At 39.3% G+C, this 17682-nt stretch overlaps 2 protein-coding genes across 2 annotated transcripts in view; one reads left to right on the forward strand and one right to left on the reverse strand.

Moving 5' to 3' along the window:
* Positions 1-17682, forward strand: part of EXOSC8 (exosome component 8) — a 668826-nt gene that overhangs the window by 637571 nt on the left and 13573 nt on the right. The window lies entirely within an intron of this gene.
* ALG5 (ALG5 dolichyl-phosphate beta-glucosyltransferase) overlaps positions 1-17682 on the reverse strand; it is a 109251-nt gene that overhangs the window by 28686 nt on the left and 62883 nt on the right. Inside the window, exons 3-7 of the mRNA XM_050766094.1 lie at positions 17240-17411; positions 16805-16851; positions 15410-15478; positions 11244-11336; positions 7393-7506 (exon numbers count right to left, since the gene is read on the reverse strand). Coding sequence (XP_050622051.1) covers positions 7393-7506; positions 11244-11336; positions 15410-15478; positions 16805-16851; positions 17240-17411 — 495 coding nt within the window. The remainder of the gene's footprint in view (positions 1-7392; positions 7507-11243; positions 11337-15409; positions 15479-16804; positions 16852-17239; positions 17412-17682) is intronic.

Below are 17682 nucleotides of genomic sequence, written 5' to 3' on the forward strand. Positions count from 1 at the left end.
AAAATGTATACAGTAGTATTCATTTGTTCCACAAATATTTGCTGAGTCCTTACTATTTACAGTATTCTAGACACTGGAGATGGAGTGATAAGGCCCCTCTTCTAGCAAAGCTTACGTTCCAGTGGGACAGAGAATTAGTGGTTAACCAACACAATATATACCTCAACTTCGCCTCATCACTAGGCATGAACTTCTCCACATGAACAAATTTCTACCCAACAGGAGAATATCACTTCAAGAACCAAAATTTTCATCTTTTCAGATATAAGTCATTCTAAAATCTTATATACTTTCCTTTTTTAAATTTTTTGAGACAGTCTCGCTCTGTTGCCCAGGCTGGAGTGCAGTGGCATGATCTCGGTTCACTGCAATCTCTGCCTCCTGGGTTCAAGCAAGTCTCATGCTTCAACTTCCTTAGTAGCTGGGATTACAGACGCGCTCCACCACTCCCAGCTAGTTTTTGTATTTCTTTTTAGTAAAGATGGGGTTTTGCCATGTTGGCCAGGCTGGTCTCGAACTTCTGACCTCAAATGATGCACCTACCTTGGCCTCCCAAAGTGCTGGGATTACAGACGTGAGCCACCGTGCCTGGCACTCTTTTAAATTTAAAGCATTTTCTCATGACAATCATGGGGATACTAAATTTCTAAAACTATTTTGTGGTTAGCACAAGGGGTCAGTAATCTGTGGCCTATGGGGTTACACTCAGCCTGTTTTTGAATGGTGTTTGAGCTATGAATGGGCTGGGGAGAGAAGGAGGAGGAAGAAGAGGATTGCTTTAGAGACCACATGTGAGTTACAAAGCCTGAAATATTTATTTTCTAGCCCTTCACAGGAAAAGTTTACCATTTCCTGTTCCAGGAGATATCCACCTCTTAACTGGGTTTGTTGGCATTAAATCCCTGGTTTGATAGGCAGCCTCAGTCCTGAGCCACCTTCAATGATTTGGGAAACACACTTTGAGATCTGCTAAGACAGGTTCTCACCAAAGTTTTCTATACAGTCTACCGCTTTTTACATTTTCAAGACTGCCCTTTTATTTTTGCTGTCCTTTTATTTGTTTGATTTCACAAAGAGCTCAGCAAAATGTCTGTGTAACTGCTTGGTCTCTAAAACACATGATTTTGGAGGTTGAGTTCTCTTTTGGAAGCCTGGTTTTCTACCCATATATTGAGAGGTGAAACAAACATACCAGCTTCTTAGACTTGCTCACATGGTCCACACAAAAGGGGAGAAGGACTAACTGTCATGTTCTTTTAAGGAACCAAACTATGCATGCACATATGAATCATTGGTATGCAAAAGTTCAACTGGCCAAGGATTACTACATTAGAGAAAAAGAGCATTCAGGGTCATTAGTAAGCAGCCCAGCACGGCAGATTGAGTTGTGTGTGTGGTTAAGATCTGCTTCCGCTGGTTCTTCTTAATGTAATTTTTACCTGTATCTTTTTCATATCCATTAATTCTAGTCATCTGTGGGCTAAAAAAACTAAAAACTAAGCTTGTTAGAGCTATGTCTAAATCAGAATTTAAAGGCCTTGCATGGTGACTCAGCCTGTAATCCCAGCACTTTGGGGGGCCAAGGAGGGCCAACTGCTTGAGGTCAGGAGTTCAAGACCAGCCTGGGCAACATGGTGAAACTCCATCTGCTAAAAATACCAAACAATTAACCAGGCATGGTGGTTTGCACATGCAGTCTCAGCTACTCGGGAGGCTGAGGCACGAGATTTGCTTGAACCCTGGAAGCAGAGGTCGCAGTGAGCCAAGACTGTACCATTGCACTTCAGCCTGAGTGACAGAGACCTCGTTTCAAAAAATAATAAGAATAAATAAATAAAATAATTTAAAACCTAAGTCACAGGCTGAGAAATTACTCTATGATCATGAAATACACACTTTTTAGCATTTATTTTGTCTGTTCGGGATTTTTGATTCTATTTAGAAAAGTTAAGCAACCGAACAAGTGATCATACACTTTGGGATTATTTTTTGAAAATTTATTTTTATTTTTATTATATTTTGAGACACAGTCTCTCTCTGTTGCCCAAGGTGGAGTGCAGTGGCGCAACCCCAACTCCCTGCAACCTCTGCCTCCCAGGTTCCAGCGATTGTCATGCCTCAGCTTCCTGAGTAGCTGTGATTACAGGTGTGCACTACCACGCCTGGCTAATTTTCAGTAGAGATGGGATTTCGCTATGTTGGCCAGGCTGGTCTCATACTCCTGGCCTCAAGTGATCCTCCCACCTTGGCCTGTCAAAGTGCTGGGATTACAGATGTGAGCCACTATGCCTGGCCAGCATATAGTTTGCTTAGAAAAATTACTAAAAAACAAGCATATTTTTAAAAAGAGGTAGACTACCGGTTAGGAAACTGAAAATCTGAGAGGACAGCTTTGCATATTAAAAAATAAAGATGTGGGAAAAGAAAATACAAGTAAAATACAAATAAAATTTTTGGCTGAGTACGGTGGCTCATGCCCCTAATCCCCACAGTTTGGGAGGCCAAGGCGGGCAGATCACTTGAGTCCAGGAGTTTGAGACCAGCCTGGCCAACACAATGAAACTCCATCTCTACCAAAAAACACAAAAAATAGCCTGGTGTGGTGGTGCATGCCTGTAATCCCAGCTACTCGGGAGGCTGAGGCACGAGAATTGCTTAAGCCCAAGAGGCAGAGGTTGCAGTGAGTCAAGATTGTGCCATTGCACTGCAACCTGGGTGACGAAGACCCTGTCTCAAAAATAAAATAAAATAAAATTTTTAGTATGAAAATGTAAATGCCCTATTTTGTTTGCATGTATTATACAAGGCTCTACTTAAATTATGTACATGTAGTTTAAAACCTTACAAGAGCACTTATTTTCAGAAAAGAAATTGTAGGCAACTTCTGTAAGATGACTTTGTATAAGAATCATCAGACCAGAACATGTGACCTCGTTACTCTAAGAGGAAATACAAGCAAGGAGTAACAGATTTCTTTTTGTAGTCATTAAAAAAAAATCAGCTAAGAAAGAAAACATTAGAAACCACTGTAAAACGTACTAAAGAAATGACTTAAACTGGTCAAAACAATATTGTAAAAGACACTTAAGCTAATGACTGCCATCTAGTGAGACAGTCATGTAATTATAGGACTTGACTCCGAAACCCATGTTCCTGTTTCATTATTTTCTGAACTATTTCAGTCACTAGTTTTATTAGGGCTTAGGGAAATACATGCAAGGCATGCTTATCAAATTTGTGGCTTAAATGAATGGAGACAACAACTATTGCCCTAAAGATAGAATAAGAACCTACACCTTTAGACACGGAAATTTAACAAGTTGAAGTTATTAAGAGATAACTAGCCACAATTCCATTCCTGAAAACAAAGCAAAAGAACACAGAAAGAAATCCACACCAGTACAGAGATGGAGAGACAAAGTTCAAAGGCAATGAGTAGGAAAAAGAGTTGTTGGCAATACCTGTACGAAGTAACAATGTAATGTGGAAACCAAATCCACACAAACAGACACATCTTCAGTGGAAAATTATATACCTGTACGAAGTAACAATGTAATGTGGAAACCAAATCCACAAAAACAGACGCATCTTCAGTGGAAAATTGTAAGAAAAAAATATGCTATGTTTAAAAATTGTAAGAACTGGGCTAGGCGCGGTGGCTCACGCCTGTAGTCCCAGCACTTTGGGAGGCCGTGGCGGGCAGATCACGACGTCAGGAGATCGAGACCATCCTGGCTAACACGGTGAAACCCTGTCCCTACTAAAAATACAAAAAATATTAGCCAGGCATGGTAGCGGGCACCTGTAGTCCCAGCTACTTGGGAGGCTGAGGCAGGAGAATGGCGTAAACCTGGGAGGCGGAGCTTGCAGTGGGCCGAGATTGAGTCACTGCACTCCAGCCTGAGTGACAGAGTGAGACTGTCTCCAACAAACAAACAACAAAAAAACTGTAAGAACTGACAGCCTAAAGAGAATACACATGGAAAACAGCTTTGACTCTCTGAAGGGCTGTCACAAAGAAGTGCAGTAGATAATTTTGTGTAGCTACAGAAGACAGAAACAATGGAAGGGGGTGATTAAGGAGACGTATTTGCATTTGGTGTCTAGAGGAACTTCACAGTGGAGCTGAGACAGAATGAGCTGCTTAGGCATCCCTAGAGTTATGCAGCAGAGGCTGAAAGATTACTAGGTAGTTGTAAAAACTTTCCAATATTGGATAAATGATCGAATTAGATTTAAGGGTCAGCAAACTACAGCCTGTAGCCCAAATCTGATCTGCTGCTTATTTGTGTAAATAAAGGATGTATTTTATCTATGTCTACTTTCATGCTACAATAGAGAGTTCAGCAGCTGCCACAGAGACTGACAGGCTTTAAAGCTGAAAATATTTACTATATGGTCCTACAGAAAAAGTTCTCCAACACCTGAATTACATAAGTAAGAAGATTTCCTCTAATTTCTCTATGCATGTCAACTTCAGAATGTAATGTAATGAGAGCAATGACTGGCTGTTTATAAGCTTTGTCAGAACCATGATATTTTTCACTGGGTGGATCCAAAAACTATGAATCTTGTAACTTTAACCACCTATCATTTATTTGCCTCCTTTCCACCTCCTCCAAAGAGTATTATATGATGCATATTAATAAAACTTACTAAATTTAATTCAAATTAATTCAATTGAGTTGGGACATTTTTAAATTAGGGATACTTTAAGGTGCTATAAAACCAAGGCTATGAATTAATAGCTTAATGATAATCACATGCTTTAATTCTTTAAAACTTAACGTTTCTAGTAACAATGTAGTAAATGGGATTATAAGGAAAAATATGGCATCAGAACTCCTTTTCTTTTCAGACTAGTATAAAGGAACTAGATTTATAAGAATAAAGTTCAAATTTTTTTTCTGTTTTATTGTTTAGTTCACTCCCTAACATCAGCAAAATCATTTAAATTCTTTGCCCTACTGCTGAACGATAAAATCAGCTGCTAAAAATCTGATGCCCTATGCTCTCCCTCCCACTCATGGCTTCCTCTAGAAAGATAATGAAAGGGAAATATTTATCAAGTTTCTCTTGGGGTCGTCTGGGGAGAAGAAGGAAATCACACCAAGTAACTTTATGAATTAGATTTTCCTTTTAGCCTATCATAATTTACTAAGATGTGGGACATGAAATACTTTTTTAGTAAGAGTGAACTACAACATATCCAATAATAAATTCACATCACGTTATAAGCCAGAGAAATTTCTGTGATGATGGAAGCGCTATACAAGCTGGGCATGGTGGCTCACTTCTATAGTCCCAGCTACTCAGGAAGCTGAGGTAGGAGGATGGAGTTTGAGTCCAGCATGGGCAACGCAGTAAGACCTTATCTCCTTTAAGAAAAAAAAAAAAGAGGTAGCTTCTAGCCACAAGTAATTTAAATGTGGCCAATGAAACTGAGGAACTAGATTTTCATTTAATTTAAATTTAAATAGCCACATGCGGCTAGTGCTACTCTTCTGAACAGCAATGGTATGAATATCTTTACAGCTAATTCTCTTAAGAAATTTTAAGAGTTCATTCACTTAGAATCTTAAACAAAAAACACCTAAAAAAAAACAAAAAACAGCTAGAAATACGAGGGATGGGAATGGATGATGGTGGGGGAGATATGTAATACTTCACAAAGTGTGGAATTAAATAAATATTTCTAGAAAGATATGCAGTGAGTTTTTCTGTAATTATTATTAAATATTTTTGGGGGCACTTGTATGTTTACTTTTTTGTGGTGTTTGGTTTGGTTTTGCTATACTAAATAGGATCTTAATAAATATGTAATAATATTCTAAACTAGGTCTATTTCATTCATAGACAGTTTTACATATTCATCTTATTTTGGTCTCAATTTGTTTTCTTAGTTCTGTAATTTTTATTTTTATTTATTTATTTATTTATTTTGAGACAGGATCTTGCTTTGTCACCGAGGCTGGAGTGCAGTGGGGCAATCACAGCTCACTATTACCTCAAACTGCTGGGCTCAAATGATCCTCCTGCCTCAGCCTCCTGAGTAGCTGGGACTACAGGCATGCACCACCATACCCTGTTAATTTTTCTTATTTTTATAGAGATGGGGTCTCGTTATGTTGCCCAGGCTGGGCTCAAACTCCTGTCCTCAAGCGATCTTCCTGCCCTGGCCTCCCAAAGTGCTGGAATTACAGGCATGTAAACTTGGGCTGTAATTTTTCTTTTAATACCATTTTGTTGTTTTGTCATCTTACCTTTGAAGACCTGTGTTGCTAAATTCTTATTTTCATTGTTTTATTTCTTTAGCCAAAATACTTGCATGTAACTTTGTCCTTTTCCTTGGATTACACTGTCTTAATCTTTTGTATGCAACTTTAATTTTTTGTGTAATTACATGTTGGTGTGATTGCCATTTCTTTCATTTTGTCATGATTAACATGGGCAACTCTCCTACCGTAAATGAACATTCTCCTTGATATACTTTTACCTCTTCCCCCTCTAAACTAGAATTTCAAGGCCTGAGTATTATATCTGGACTTGAGGGTGGGAAGGCAAGGAGGAGGGACCTTCCCCTGGGGCTCTATGTGGCTTTGTTGGGTTACTTGGGTTTCCTGATCTTGGGAGATTTTGTCACGTGTCTTGAACAAGCTACACTCCATCCAGGAAAGGATCTAGTCACATGGATCTGTGTCCCCAACTTAGCTTACAGTCCTGAAAAACAGCAGACCTCAGCAAGTTTTCTTGCGTCTGCTGAAATTCTGACATATTGTGTGATGGTAGGTATATTGTTTGATGTTGTCCAAGGGTGCTTTTTCATTCTCTTATTCATTTTTTCCAGATTGGGAAGTATTTGGCAAACGCTCAGGATTTGATAAATTCATCTTATTTCTCTAAATGGCTTTTAAAAGGTAGAAATGGCACCAGGATTTTATTTCTTTCCTCAACCTCCACTTTTTGAAGTTATGGCATGAAGTTTCAAATAATCCTTTCTGAGTGATTATTGCTTGTGATTTTGTTTGTTTCATCAAAAACTGGATTCTGTGATCCAGCTTCATTTCACATCTTTACCTGGAACTCAGGCTATACTTTTAAATAAAAGCCTTAATTGAATATGCACAATAAATATTAAAACTTGGGTAGAAGCAATCAGAAACCAAGAGAGAGAAATGGCCACAATATTAAATAAGTAATTGTCAAGTGAATCTCATAAAATCAGACAACATTTGTAACAAAATGATAAGTTCCTCTATGGGGTTGTACCATTTGTGTAAGGATTTCATACCAAAAACACTCAGTTTTTAAACCGATAGGTAAATTCTCCTTTTACTTTAGCTCCCCTGCATTCTTGACTGAATGTTATTTAAACTACATTCTTATACTCACAGGCCAAGGCTGTAGGTCATTTAGTCCCTTTTCTAATTTCTCAACATCTGGAAACTTTGTGGCTCCATCAGCATCTGCCATAAGGATCTTTTCTCCTCGAGAACTGAATATACCCTGTATTTTAAAATTTCAAGTGAAAGAAAGTTGGTTAAAATGAAGGTTAAATTCAATAACATTTCAGTCTGTTCTACTTAAAATACCTAAGAGTGAAAGATAAGGTATGAGATGGTGGAAGGAGGCCAGAGTTCACTGAAAACAAATTACCTGTATATTAAGATCTTCTCAAATGTCCCTATTGCCTATCTTCATTATTTTAAAAACTTTGTGAAGTCATACTACAAATATCTTGGAAAATACCAAGATAATAAAATAGGTTTGGACAAATTAGAGATATTCTGCATCACTAAGAATAAAAAGGGACAGTACCTATCATACATATTATATGTTTATCGTGTCATGATGCTTAAAATGAATTAGGGGCTACTTAGAACCACATATAAAGAACATGTTTATAGACAGATTAAATATTCTAATATAGATATGCTGTGAAATGTATCATAGGAATATAGGTCTTTAGTATCCTTTATTATGGGATCTAAAGTTTACTAAATTAATTAAGTAAAAAAATAAAGTGTCAATAAAATTTAAGAATTATGCATAAATCCAAATGTTATTTTATGCCATTTGCGGTATTTGAAACAGCAAAATTATGCCATTCAATTCTGAATTGGCTGGTCTTTTGTGCAAATTATGGCTCCATGAGTGCATATTTCATACAAACTGCACATCAACTTTTAATTTCTCTGGTGTATTTGAGTGAATTCCTTATGTCTTAAGTGTAAATATATTTAGGGTTTGATATAGTAAAATTGCTTTGGTAACACAACATAGTGTGACTATAGATAAGACATATACAAATGTAGAGAGAAATCAGATCATTTATTCTATGGTATAATAAGCTCACTAACTAGTATCTGTGATGTCGTTTTAATCACACCCGTTAGAACAAATGCAAAAGGCTAGGTGAGATGGCTCACGCCTATAATCCTAGCACTTTGGGAAGCTGAGGTGGAAGGATTGCTTGAGCTCAGGAGTTTGAGACTAGTCTGGGCAATACAGTGAGACTCCATCTCTACAAAAAAGTTTTAAAAATTAGCCTCATATGGTGGCACATGCCTGTAGTCCCAGCTACTTGGGAGGCTGAGGTGGTAAAAAAAAACCTGGAGCTATTAGTTTGAAATGGGGCAAAAAACCAGTAAGTGACTAATTTCAATGATACATGATCAAACTTGTTTAAGCCTACTTTCCTATTCTACCGTCTATGGCCTTCACTTCGCCGCAGCTCCTTGAAAAGGCAGTCTACCACAGCAACTCCCATTTGTGTTTCCTCAGTCATATGTGATGCCCATTATTTCTCATGTGTCTCACTGCCTTAAGATTTCCTGGTTCTCCTTTTCTCTGTAACCTCCTCTTTGACAGTTTAATGGCTTCAGGTTCAACTATCATCTGACATATGCAGATGACTCACTCACACCCTCTCTCCTAGGCTGTTCTGGATACCACTGCATGTTGCCTCAAACTTAATATGGCTCAAACTCAACAAACTGCCTCTTATACCAGCTCCTCCTCCAGTGTTTCATTCCTTCTATTAATGGCATCATCATCCTCCCTGTTACACAAGGCCACTGGTACTTATTTGACATAGTTTGGATCTGTGTCCCCTCCAAATTTCATATTGAAATGTGATCCCCAATGTTAGAGGTTGGGCCCAGTGGGAGGTGTTAGGGTCATGGGGTGGATCCCTCATGAATAGCTTGGTGCTGTCCTCGCAACAGTGAGCAAGTTCTCATGAGATCTGGTTGTCTAAAAGTGTGCAGCACCACCCTGCCCGCTAACTTGCTCCTGTTCTCGCCATATAATGCACCTGCTCCCCCTTCGCCTTCTATCATGAGTGGAAGCTTCCTGAGGCCCTCACTAGAGGCAAATGCTGGCACCACACTTCGTGTACAGCATGCAGAACCATGAGTCAATCACATCTCTTTTCTTTATACGTTATGCAGTCTCAGCTATTTCTTTATAGCAAAGTAAGAATGGCTTAATACGTCATTCTTCTCTCTGACCCCAGACCCAATTCTATGTCCTTTTAATAGCTCTCACATTTATCCCCTCATTTTCTTCTCTTCTGTCACTATCATAATCCAAATAAATATTAATCATACCTTGCCTAATATTGCTACACTTGCTGCTGGCTGATTAAAGTGTGACTCTGTCAATGGTAAAAAAGGTAAAAGCCCGTTGCCTACAGTTTGTAACCTGAACCCACCCACCCCTCCAGCCTTACCTCCACAGTCAAGACATGGGTACCATGAGTGGGTCCTTTATTGTGGCATGTTCTTTCACACTGCCGTGCCTTTGTTCATGTTCCCTGTCTAGGCTCCCTGCCCTCCCAACTTGTATGTGGTTAAGTCCTAATCCTCCTTGAAGATCCTGCTCAGAATCTGCCTCCTCAGGGACATCTGTGCTGCTCCCCCCAACAGATGGTGGCGCCAACATTTTGCATATACTTCTATTATAGCATTTACCACACTGTATGGCAATGGTCTGTCTCCCTACTAAACTGTGATATCCTTAAGGACAGAATAGGTGTCTTTCATCTCCGTGTCTCTAATGAAAGTACAACGTTGGCTGAATAAAGAAATAAATGGATGGATTTAAAGCCCACCATGACATTGCATCAATCCTACTTTCTTTCTGTTTCATATATCCTGTGACCCAGGCAAAGTGAATCAGTTTCTAGTACATATCCAAAGAGTACCTACTTCTGTCTTTTCTGGGTTTGCTACATGGTGTGCTGTTTTCTCAAGTCTTTTCTCTATAATTATCAGAGAGGTTAAAAGCATGGGTTTCAGAGTGAAACTAACGGCATCCAAATCTCGACTGTACCTCTTATCATCTGAAAACGTTGGGTAATTTACTTTACCTTCTTTCCTCACTTTCCTCATCCATATAATCATCAAACTAATAGACCCTAACTCATAAGACACTGTGAGGAGGGCAACATGTGATGATTTGTATCCTGACCATTTCCCTTCTCCTTCCTGTTTGAATGTGGACACAATGGCTAGTGCTCCAGGCGTCACCCTGTGTGCATGAGGAAGGAGTGAAACGGCAGAAGCCTGGACTTCTGATGACTGTGGAGTTGAACAAGCCCTGGACTGCCCACCTCTAGACTTCTTTTTATGAGGGAAAAATAAATAAATGAACCTCAATGTCAATTATTTAGGTTTTCTTTCACATATCTTGATTTTTAAACTTTCAGCTTGATTCGTACCTGATACGCCTCAGCTGACAGGAACCTCTTTTTTGAAATTTCTTAGCACTTTATTTGCATGTCTCTCATAATTGTAATCTTCTTTTTTACTTATGCAAATGCTTACTTTTTCTATTAGACTGCATGTTTCATCAGGAGAGACCCAAGTCAAATTCACCTTAGTTTATGCTACCATGCATAACAGCATACCTTCATAAAGGTAAAACTTAATACAAAAAAGCATTTTTAAACAGCAAGAAACCACATAAGCTTACTATCTGGTAACTCTATCAAAGATACAGCGGTAGATGATAACATTTTAAATTTTAAGATAAACAGAAATATATTTTTAAATCACCCAGTATATTATAGATATGACATAATATAAAATTTGACTAAAAACATGAAGTTATTATTAAAAATATGTTATCACTAACTTGAAATGCCATTATTCAAGCAGCGAGCAAACATACAAATCTGCAAAAGACATTATTCAAGATACCTTTATATTTTAGATAAAAATGTTGAAAATATGTATTACCATTCTAATCGCTCCACCTTTCCCACGATTCTTCACCAGGGTTATTACACGTACTTTGTCACTTCCATATTTCTGGCAATATTTAAAAGCTACCTGTGAAATTACATAAAAGTCAGAATAAAATTAATTTGGATTCTAAGAGAATTATATAAGCCATGTTTCTTGCTTTGGCTCAAACACTGCTAATGGAGTTTAACCCTTCTTGTGACTAGATTATATCCACTCTACATTTTGATGACCTGGAGGAGCTGTAGAATTCTTGGTGGCATTGACTTACTAGGTTGAAATCATAGTTCAATTTCCTGCAGAGGAACCGCCAGAGTGGACAATGACCTTCTTTTCTTGACCCCTCTACCTAAGCTACTGAGCTGCTAAAAAAAAAAAAAACAACAAACAAACAAACAAAAACCCCACAAAAGCCATGTGCTAGCTGACTGGTACAAATCTGTGATTGGGCCCTCAACACTGGTTAATGACTTTTGTATTTGTTCTAGTCTGCAATCGATCTTATTCCCCAGAGAGGCTGTTTGTATCCTGACCATTTCCTCCGAATCTTTTCACTCAAATTCCTCTCTCTCAGCAGATATCCATGCTGTAACTTCTCTTCTAAATCTTCAATCCCTTGCTCTCTGCTGGCTCCACAGCCTCAGAGTTGCTCAAGCTGCCAGCATCCTAAAAACTTTCCTTTGACTTCACTATTTTCTCAAACTACTGCCATTATTCTGCTTCATAATCAAAGTCATGAGGTAGTGATCTATATTTGCCACCTGCATTTCATCACCCATTTATTTTTCAGTCCACTGTAGTATGGCTCATGCCCTTTGCTCTTCCACATCCCCTTTCCTTGTAACCTTAGTCCATCAGGTACCCTCTCCTTTGACAACTATCTCTACGGGCAGCTGTAAAGTTGCTCTAATCCGGCCTTTGCCCTCCTCTAACTGTTTCTAAGTTTTCACCAGTAACTCCTTTTGCTCGGCTTGCTCCTTAAACGCTGATAATGCTCACAAGGACCGACTCTACATTGTACACACAGCTAATGGGAAACCCCTGGCCATCTTCTCTTGTCAACATAAAAGCTCACTGGGAGTCAGCTCACTGGGAGTCATTGCATGGGCTTAATTACAGCTTATATATATGAATCTCACATGTCTGTTTAGAGCCCAGACACTCTGTCCTGCGTCACCTCGTTATATATTGAATAAATAAAAACTCCAGAATTTCATTCATCTCCTTCTCCCACTCCTGCTCAGTCTATATTCCTTGCTGCAGCAAATGGCATCACCACCTACTAAGTTGCTCAAATTGAAAGCCTGAAAATCATCTTTCATTTCTATCACGCATCACAATTCACTGGCTACTGTAACTCACCGACTGATTTGTAAAATGCCTCTCAAATCCATGCCATCCTCACATCTTCCTGACCTACTTCAGGGCCTTATCCCCGAAAGTCTCCACATCTCTAGCCTGACTCCCTAATTCATTCCCAAAGTTATACGAGGAGCATTTCTAATATGGAAATCGGTTCACATAAGCCCTGTTCAAACACCCTCAAGGATGACCCACGGCTTCTAAGCATCACATATGAGTTCCTTACCATAGCATAGGAGATCCTTTGTGATTCAGCCCTCACCTTTTTAGCTAGCTTCTGAGGCCGCCCCATCAGTACCATGTACATTAGCAGTATTTGAGATTTCCAGACCATACCACGGTCTTACACTTGTATGCCTTTTCTCAGAACACTGTCTTCCAGCTTCCTCACCTGTCAGGCCAGCTTAAGACTCAGTCAAACACCATTTCTCTTTTCTAGCCTCCATGCCCACCCTCACCTTCCCCCAGAAAAAAGAAAAGTATAATTCTAACAGCAATACGTACTACTAAAGCATTTTCTCATTCAACTATTACTTTACTCATCACAAAATGCAACTGTAAATGTTAGCTACTAAAAAGCAAAGATTTTTATTTCTGGTATCGACATATAGCTGAAATCTATCAGTCTCAATGAGCAAATGCAGCCATGGTCCAGTGTACACACTCCCACTGTTAACTAACTGCCAATCCAGCAAACAGTGCCTCCTTCTTTGCTGTTATGGCCCCAATAATGCATAGTGACAACTGTGAAGCGCTAGGGGATGAACCATGACTGGTCTAACTCCTCTTTGCTGAGTACTTCTGCAGCCTCCCTACAGGCTTGGGTGGTCATGCCACTAAGTTCTAGCTTGTGAACTTTGGCTATGGGCTTTACTAAAGCGGGAGGTGAGGACTTCTGATAAAGACTGTCATTCCTAGTTAAAAAGGAGAGATGCATGCAGAGATGATTCTTTTTTTTTTTGACACAGGGTCTTGCTGTGTTACCCAGGCTGAAGTGCGGTAGCACGATCATAGCTCACTGCAACCTTAAACTCTTGGGCTCAAGCAATCCTCCCACCCTCCCACCTTGGCCTCCCAAAGTGTTGGGATTACAGGCATGAGCCACCATGCCCAGCCCAGAGATGATTCTTAAAGTCCTGGCTGTCCCTTACTACTCCAGGACACATATTTGTAGCTGTGGCCATTTTGTGATGAAGGAATGCGTGAGACTGAAAATGATAGGGATCCAGCAACCTGATCCTGTTAAAATGCTAAGCCAACTCTGGAATCAACTATTTCCAGACTTCCTGGCAGATGAGATAATTATACGTCTTTATTATCTAAGCCACTCTATGATATAGTTCCTAATTGATAAAAATGTCTAACACATAGTGCTCTAATTATTTACTGCATATTTCCAGTATTATTAATAGATGTGAATTCCTTCAAGGCAGAAAATGGTCTTTACATCTTTGTATTTTAGTACCACTCAGAACTCTTGACTCCTTCTTAACAGCTGAAGAAACATCTGTTCAAAGAACAGTTATTTGTGCTGTAGATGTTTACTGTGGAATGGCACAATACTTGATATTCATCATAAGACTCCAAAACCAAGAAGATAAAGTCATCGTGTGAGTAGCTAAGTGAACTAATAAGACTTTACTATGTTAGGATGAAAAGCTCCCTCTAGAGTCTGTATGGAGCTTCAAGGAATATAACATTGTTGAAGCCACACCTATTTGGAATGGATGCACACTGAAGTTTTATAGCACGGCGTTTTACAGGGCAGCAGCTGTCACTCAGCCACCATTTGTGAACTGAGTTCCTACTGAGTGCCTACTCGCCTTTTTGCTATGTTGTTTGAGGATATAATAAACATCACTGTACAACTGCAGTATTCTCTTGTACTATAATTTGTGCCCCCTTAGTCTGAAACACCTCAAGAACAAGAGCCACACCTAAAATTTTCCTCACACCTCTCAGACTGTAAGACATTAACAGGGAATCCGTAAATACTTAGCTTAGCGAAAACTGGCGTCTTTGTTTTAAATAAAAACTTCTACTAAATATAATTTCAACTTTCCACTTCCTCCCAACCTTGGGAGCAGTGGGGCCAATTGCTAACCCCTCCCTTGCTTGTCCTCCCTGGGAGGGCATCTCTGATCCTTCCAGCAGAGCAGCTGGCCACTCACAGGTCAAGGGCCACCAAAAAAGTGCTCCTCAGGAGAAGATGCACAGCCTCAGCTGGGTCTAGGCTACCTCTCTAATCTCAGCAGCAAGTGTCCGAAGTTTGCTTTCCATGCCATTCCCTGCATGTATCACTAAACTGCTGAGATGGCTTGTGTTCATAACTTTCACAGCATACTACTCAAAGTGCAGCACTTACCGTTCCTGGGCCAGATCCTGCCAGTGCTCTCTGTGCATGTGAGAGGACACACCTGATTCCCAGCGGCTGGTATGAAGGCAGGTTTCTATTGGCGTGACTGCTTTAGAAATTATAAGGCAAGATGGAGCATAAAGAAACTGCGCTTAGGGAAAAAGGAAGCACAAACTGGTAGGCAAGGAAGGTTCCTACCCTAAAGGCCAGGAGGAACTGTGTGTGGGTATGTTTCTTCCCTATCTGGCAATCTTCAAAGCTTCCCTGGTCTTATGGAGAAGTTCCATAAACGAAATCTGTTTTTTCTGCTATCTACACTGTAACAGTGGAGAGTGTCAGGCACAGTTTTAGGGTCCCCTGGTGAATGAAAGTGAGATTTCACATGTGTAAAATTATTCTCTATTTTCTATCTATTGTCAGTTCTAAAAGCAAGTGTATTTACCTTTGAGGTCTTATCTTTACTGCCGTCATCAACTACTATCACTTCATAAGTGAACGCAGGATCTCGTTTCTGCAAGAAACAAAAATAAAATAACACAATTTGGCATAATTGCCATAAAGTATTCTAATAAAATTATCAATAATTTTAAAAACTGCTTTAGTGTTGATACATATAAATTTGAATATAAATATTAGTGCACAAACCGCATAAAATAAAAAGGCTAAGTAAAAAAAAAAAAAAAGAGAGAGATCCTGGGTAGAGGTGGAGAGTGAATATTGACTCAATCTCTACATGTCACCTTGCTGTTCCCTGGTCTGCCCTGTACCTTGGTGCTGGAAGAAGCCAGGTACTTGTGGTGCTATAGCACATCTGAGAGGGTACCGGTGTGCAAGAAAAAAGCTCTTGAGGTTTGAAGTCAGAGAGGGCAGATTCCAGCTTGGCTGCAGCATTTTTTAGCCTAATGACCTTGGGCAACTCAACATTTTGGGCCTATTTTCTGATTAAAAAAAGAGAACAGAAAAACCTACTCTATGTGGCTGGTGTAAAGATTACATGTAATTGAAGAGGTAGAAGCCTCATACATATTAAGGGCTCAATTCCTTTCTTCTTTTCTCTAAATTGAATTTTTGGAGTTGGTAATAAGGTAATACGGCCCTTTCTTTTTCAGTGAATCTTCTATTTCCCCTCTATACAAAAAATCTAAAAGCAAAGTAAATCAAAACAATTTTTTTTTAAAAAAGAACTCACTTAATTCTTAATCCCTCCAAGGAGATTCCAATGGCAGCTAATGTTACAAAAGAAGATTGTGTATTATTTCTCTTCTCCTTATGTAGGGAAAAGAGGAAGAAAATGTGAGGGGAGACTCTCGAGAATACTGAAGAAATGCAAAATAATTTCAATGTAAGTATAAGTCTTTTAAAAATATCTTTTTTTCTGTTCATTCAGACTTAGTTTTTCTGTTTATTCAAACTCAGTTAACCAAAAAAATAAAAAAAGAGAGAAGAGAATAAAAGTTAACAGCAAAAACAACAACAATATACCTTTTCTTATAAGTCACAAAAGTAGAAACAGCATTGTGGCATCATACGAAGTCTGCAGACATACACTGTCACTCAGTTTTAAATATATCATCAGGCAAGACAGGATAAAAATGGGTAGGAGGGCACAGAAACAGAAATTGCCGCTTCCTGGTTTGTCCTGGGTCACCCACCTGCCTCTGGAGGTAGCATGCTACGTGCCGGGCTTTTGGATAGCAACAAGCCGAGCAGCAGGTGGCCCAGCAATCGGGGTGCTGCCAGGACTGCCTCTCACAGTGCATCTAGCTTGGGGTCCACAAGTTGGTGACCTGGTCTAGTTTTAATTGGAGATATCATATTAAAAGAGAAAACATGATACCTGTCTCTTCTCTAGATAGCTCAGAGCTTCATCCATCATCACAGGCACTTAAAGAAAAAAATATATTAAAAATCGCTTTTGAAAATGATTTTCCAAGCCCGGCACATTCAGCTTACATACAGAAAAAAGTCCCAATAATCTAACAAGCCCCTCTGGTACTCTCCCAATGGTCATTCCCATCTGGAATCCTGCCTTCCGTCCACAACTTGCTTATTACCTCTCTAGAACATTCCAGCCCCACTGCCTCATGATGCTGCTTCTATTCGTGAGAGCAAATATTCACTTCCCTCTCTGCCGAACTACAACAATTACCAACTGTGTGCGTGACACAGCCCACATCTATTAATGTTTTGGCAAAGACGGTGAAGTCAAATACTTTAAATTTCCTTTTCTTTCCAAACTACCCTTTACCAAAAAAATCAAAACTGGGCTTACACCGTTTTTCTTCATTGTATGAAGGCACAACGACAGAAAGTTGTTTGGTAGGTAAGTCCCATATGCTGGGTAAAGTTTCTTTCTGGCCTTTGGCATTTAAGAAGAACTTCTCTTCTTCATGTCGATGGAGTGCTGGCATTTTTGTAGCAGTTATAAATGCAACGATGGAAATCTAAAAGCAGACATACATGTCTTTTACAAAAAAGAAATTATGTTTTGCTGATTTTTCTGTATTTATGTTAGAATACATCATCTACTTTTCTTTTAGTTGAATATTCACTCTCAGGCTTCAGTTCATTAACAATGGTCTAGAGGTGACTCCAAAATTAGACAATAGTGAGTCCACTAAGTAGTCCCCTACTTAGGAATGAATTACTATCCTTTTTTCCATCAGTAAGGTGCTGATGCCTTGGGAGGCTCTGTCTCTTCCCAGTCATCATTCC

Source organism: Macaca thibetana, chromosome 17 (assembly GCF_024542745.1).
Source record: "Macaca thibetana thibetana isolate TM-01 chromosome 17, ASM2454274v1, whole genome shotgun sequence".
Classification (NCBI taxonomy): Eukaryota; Metazoa; Chordata; class Mammalia; order Primates; family Cercopithecidae; genus Macaca; species Macaca thibetana.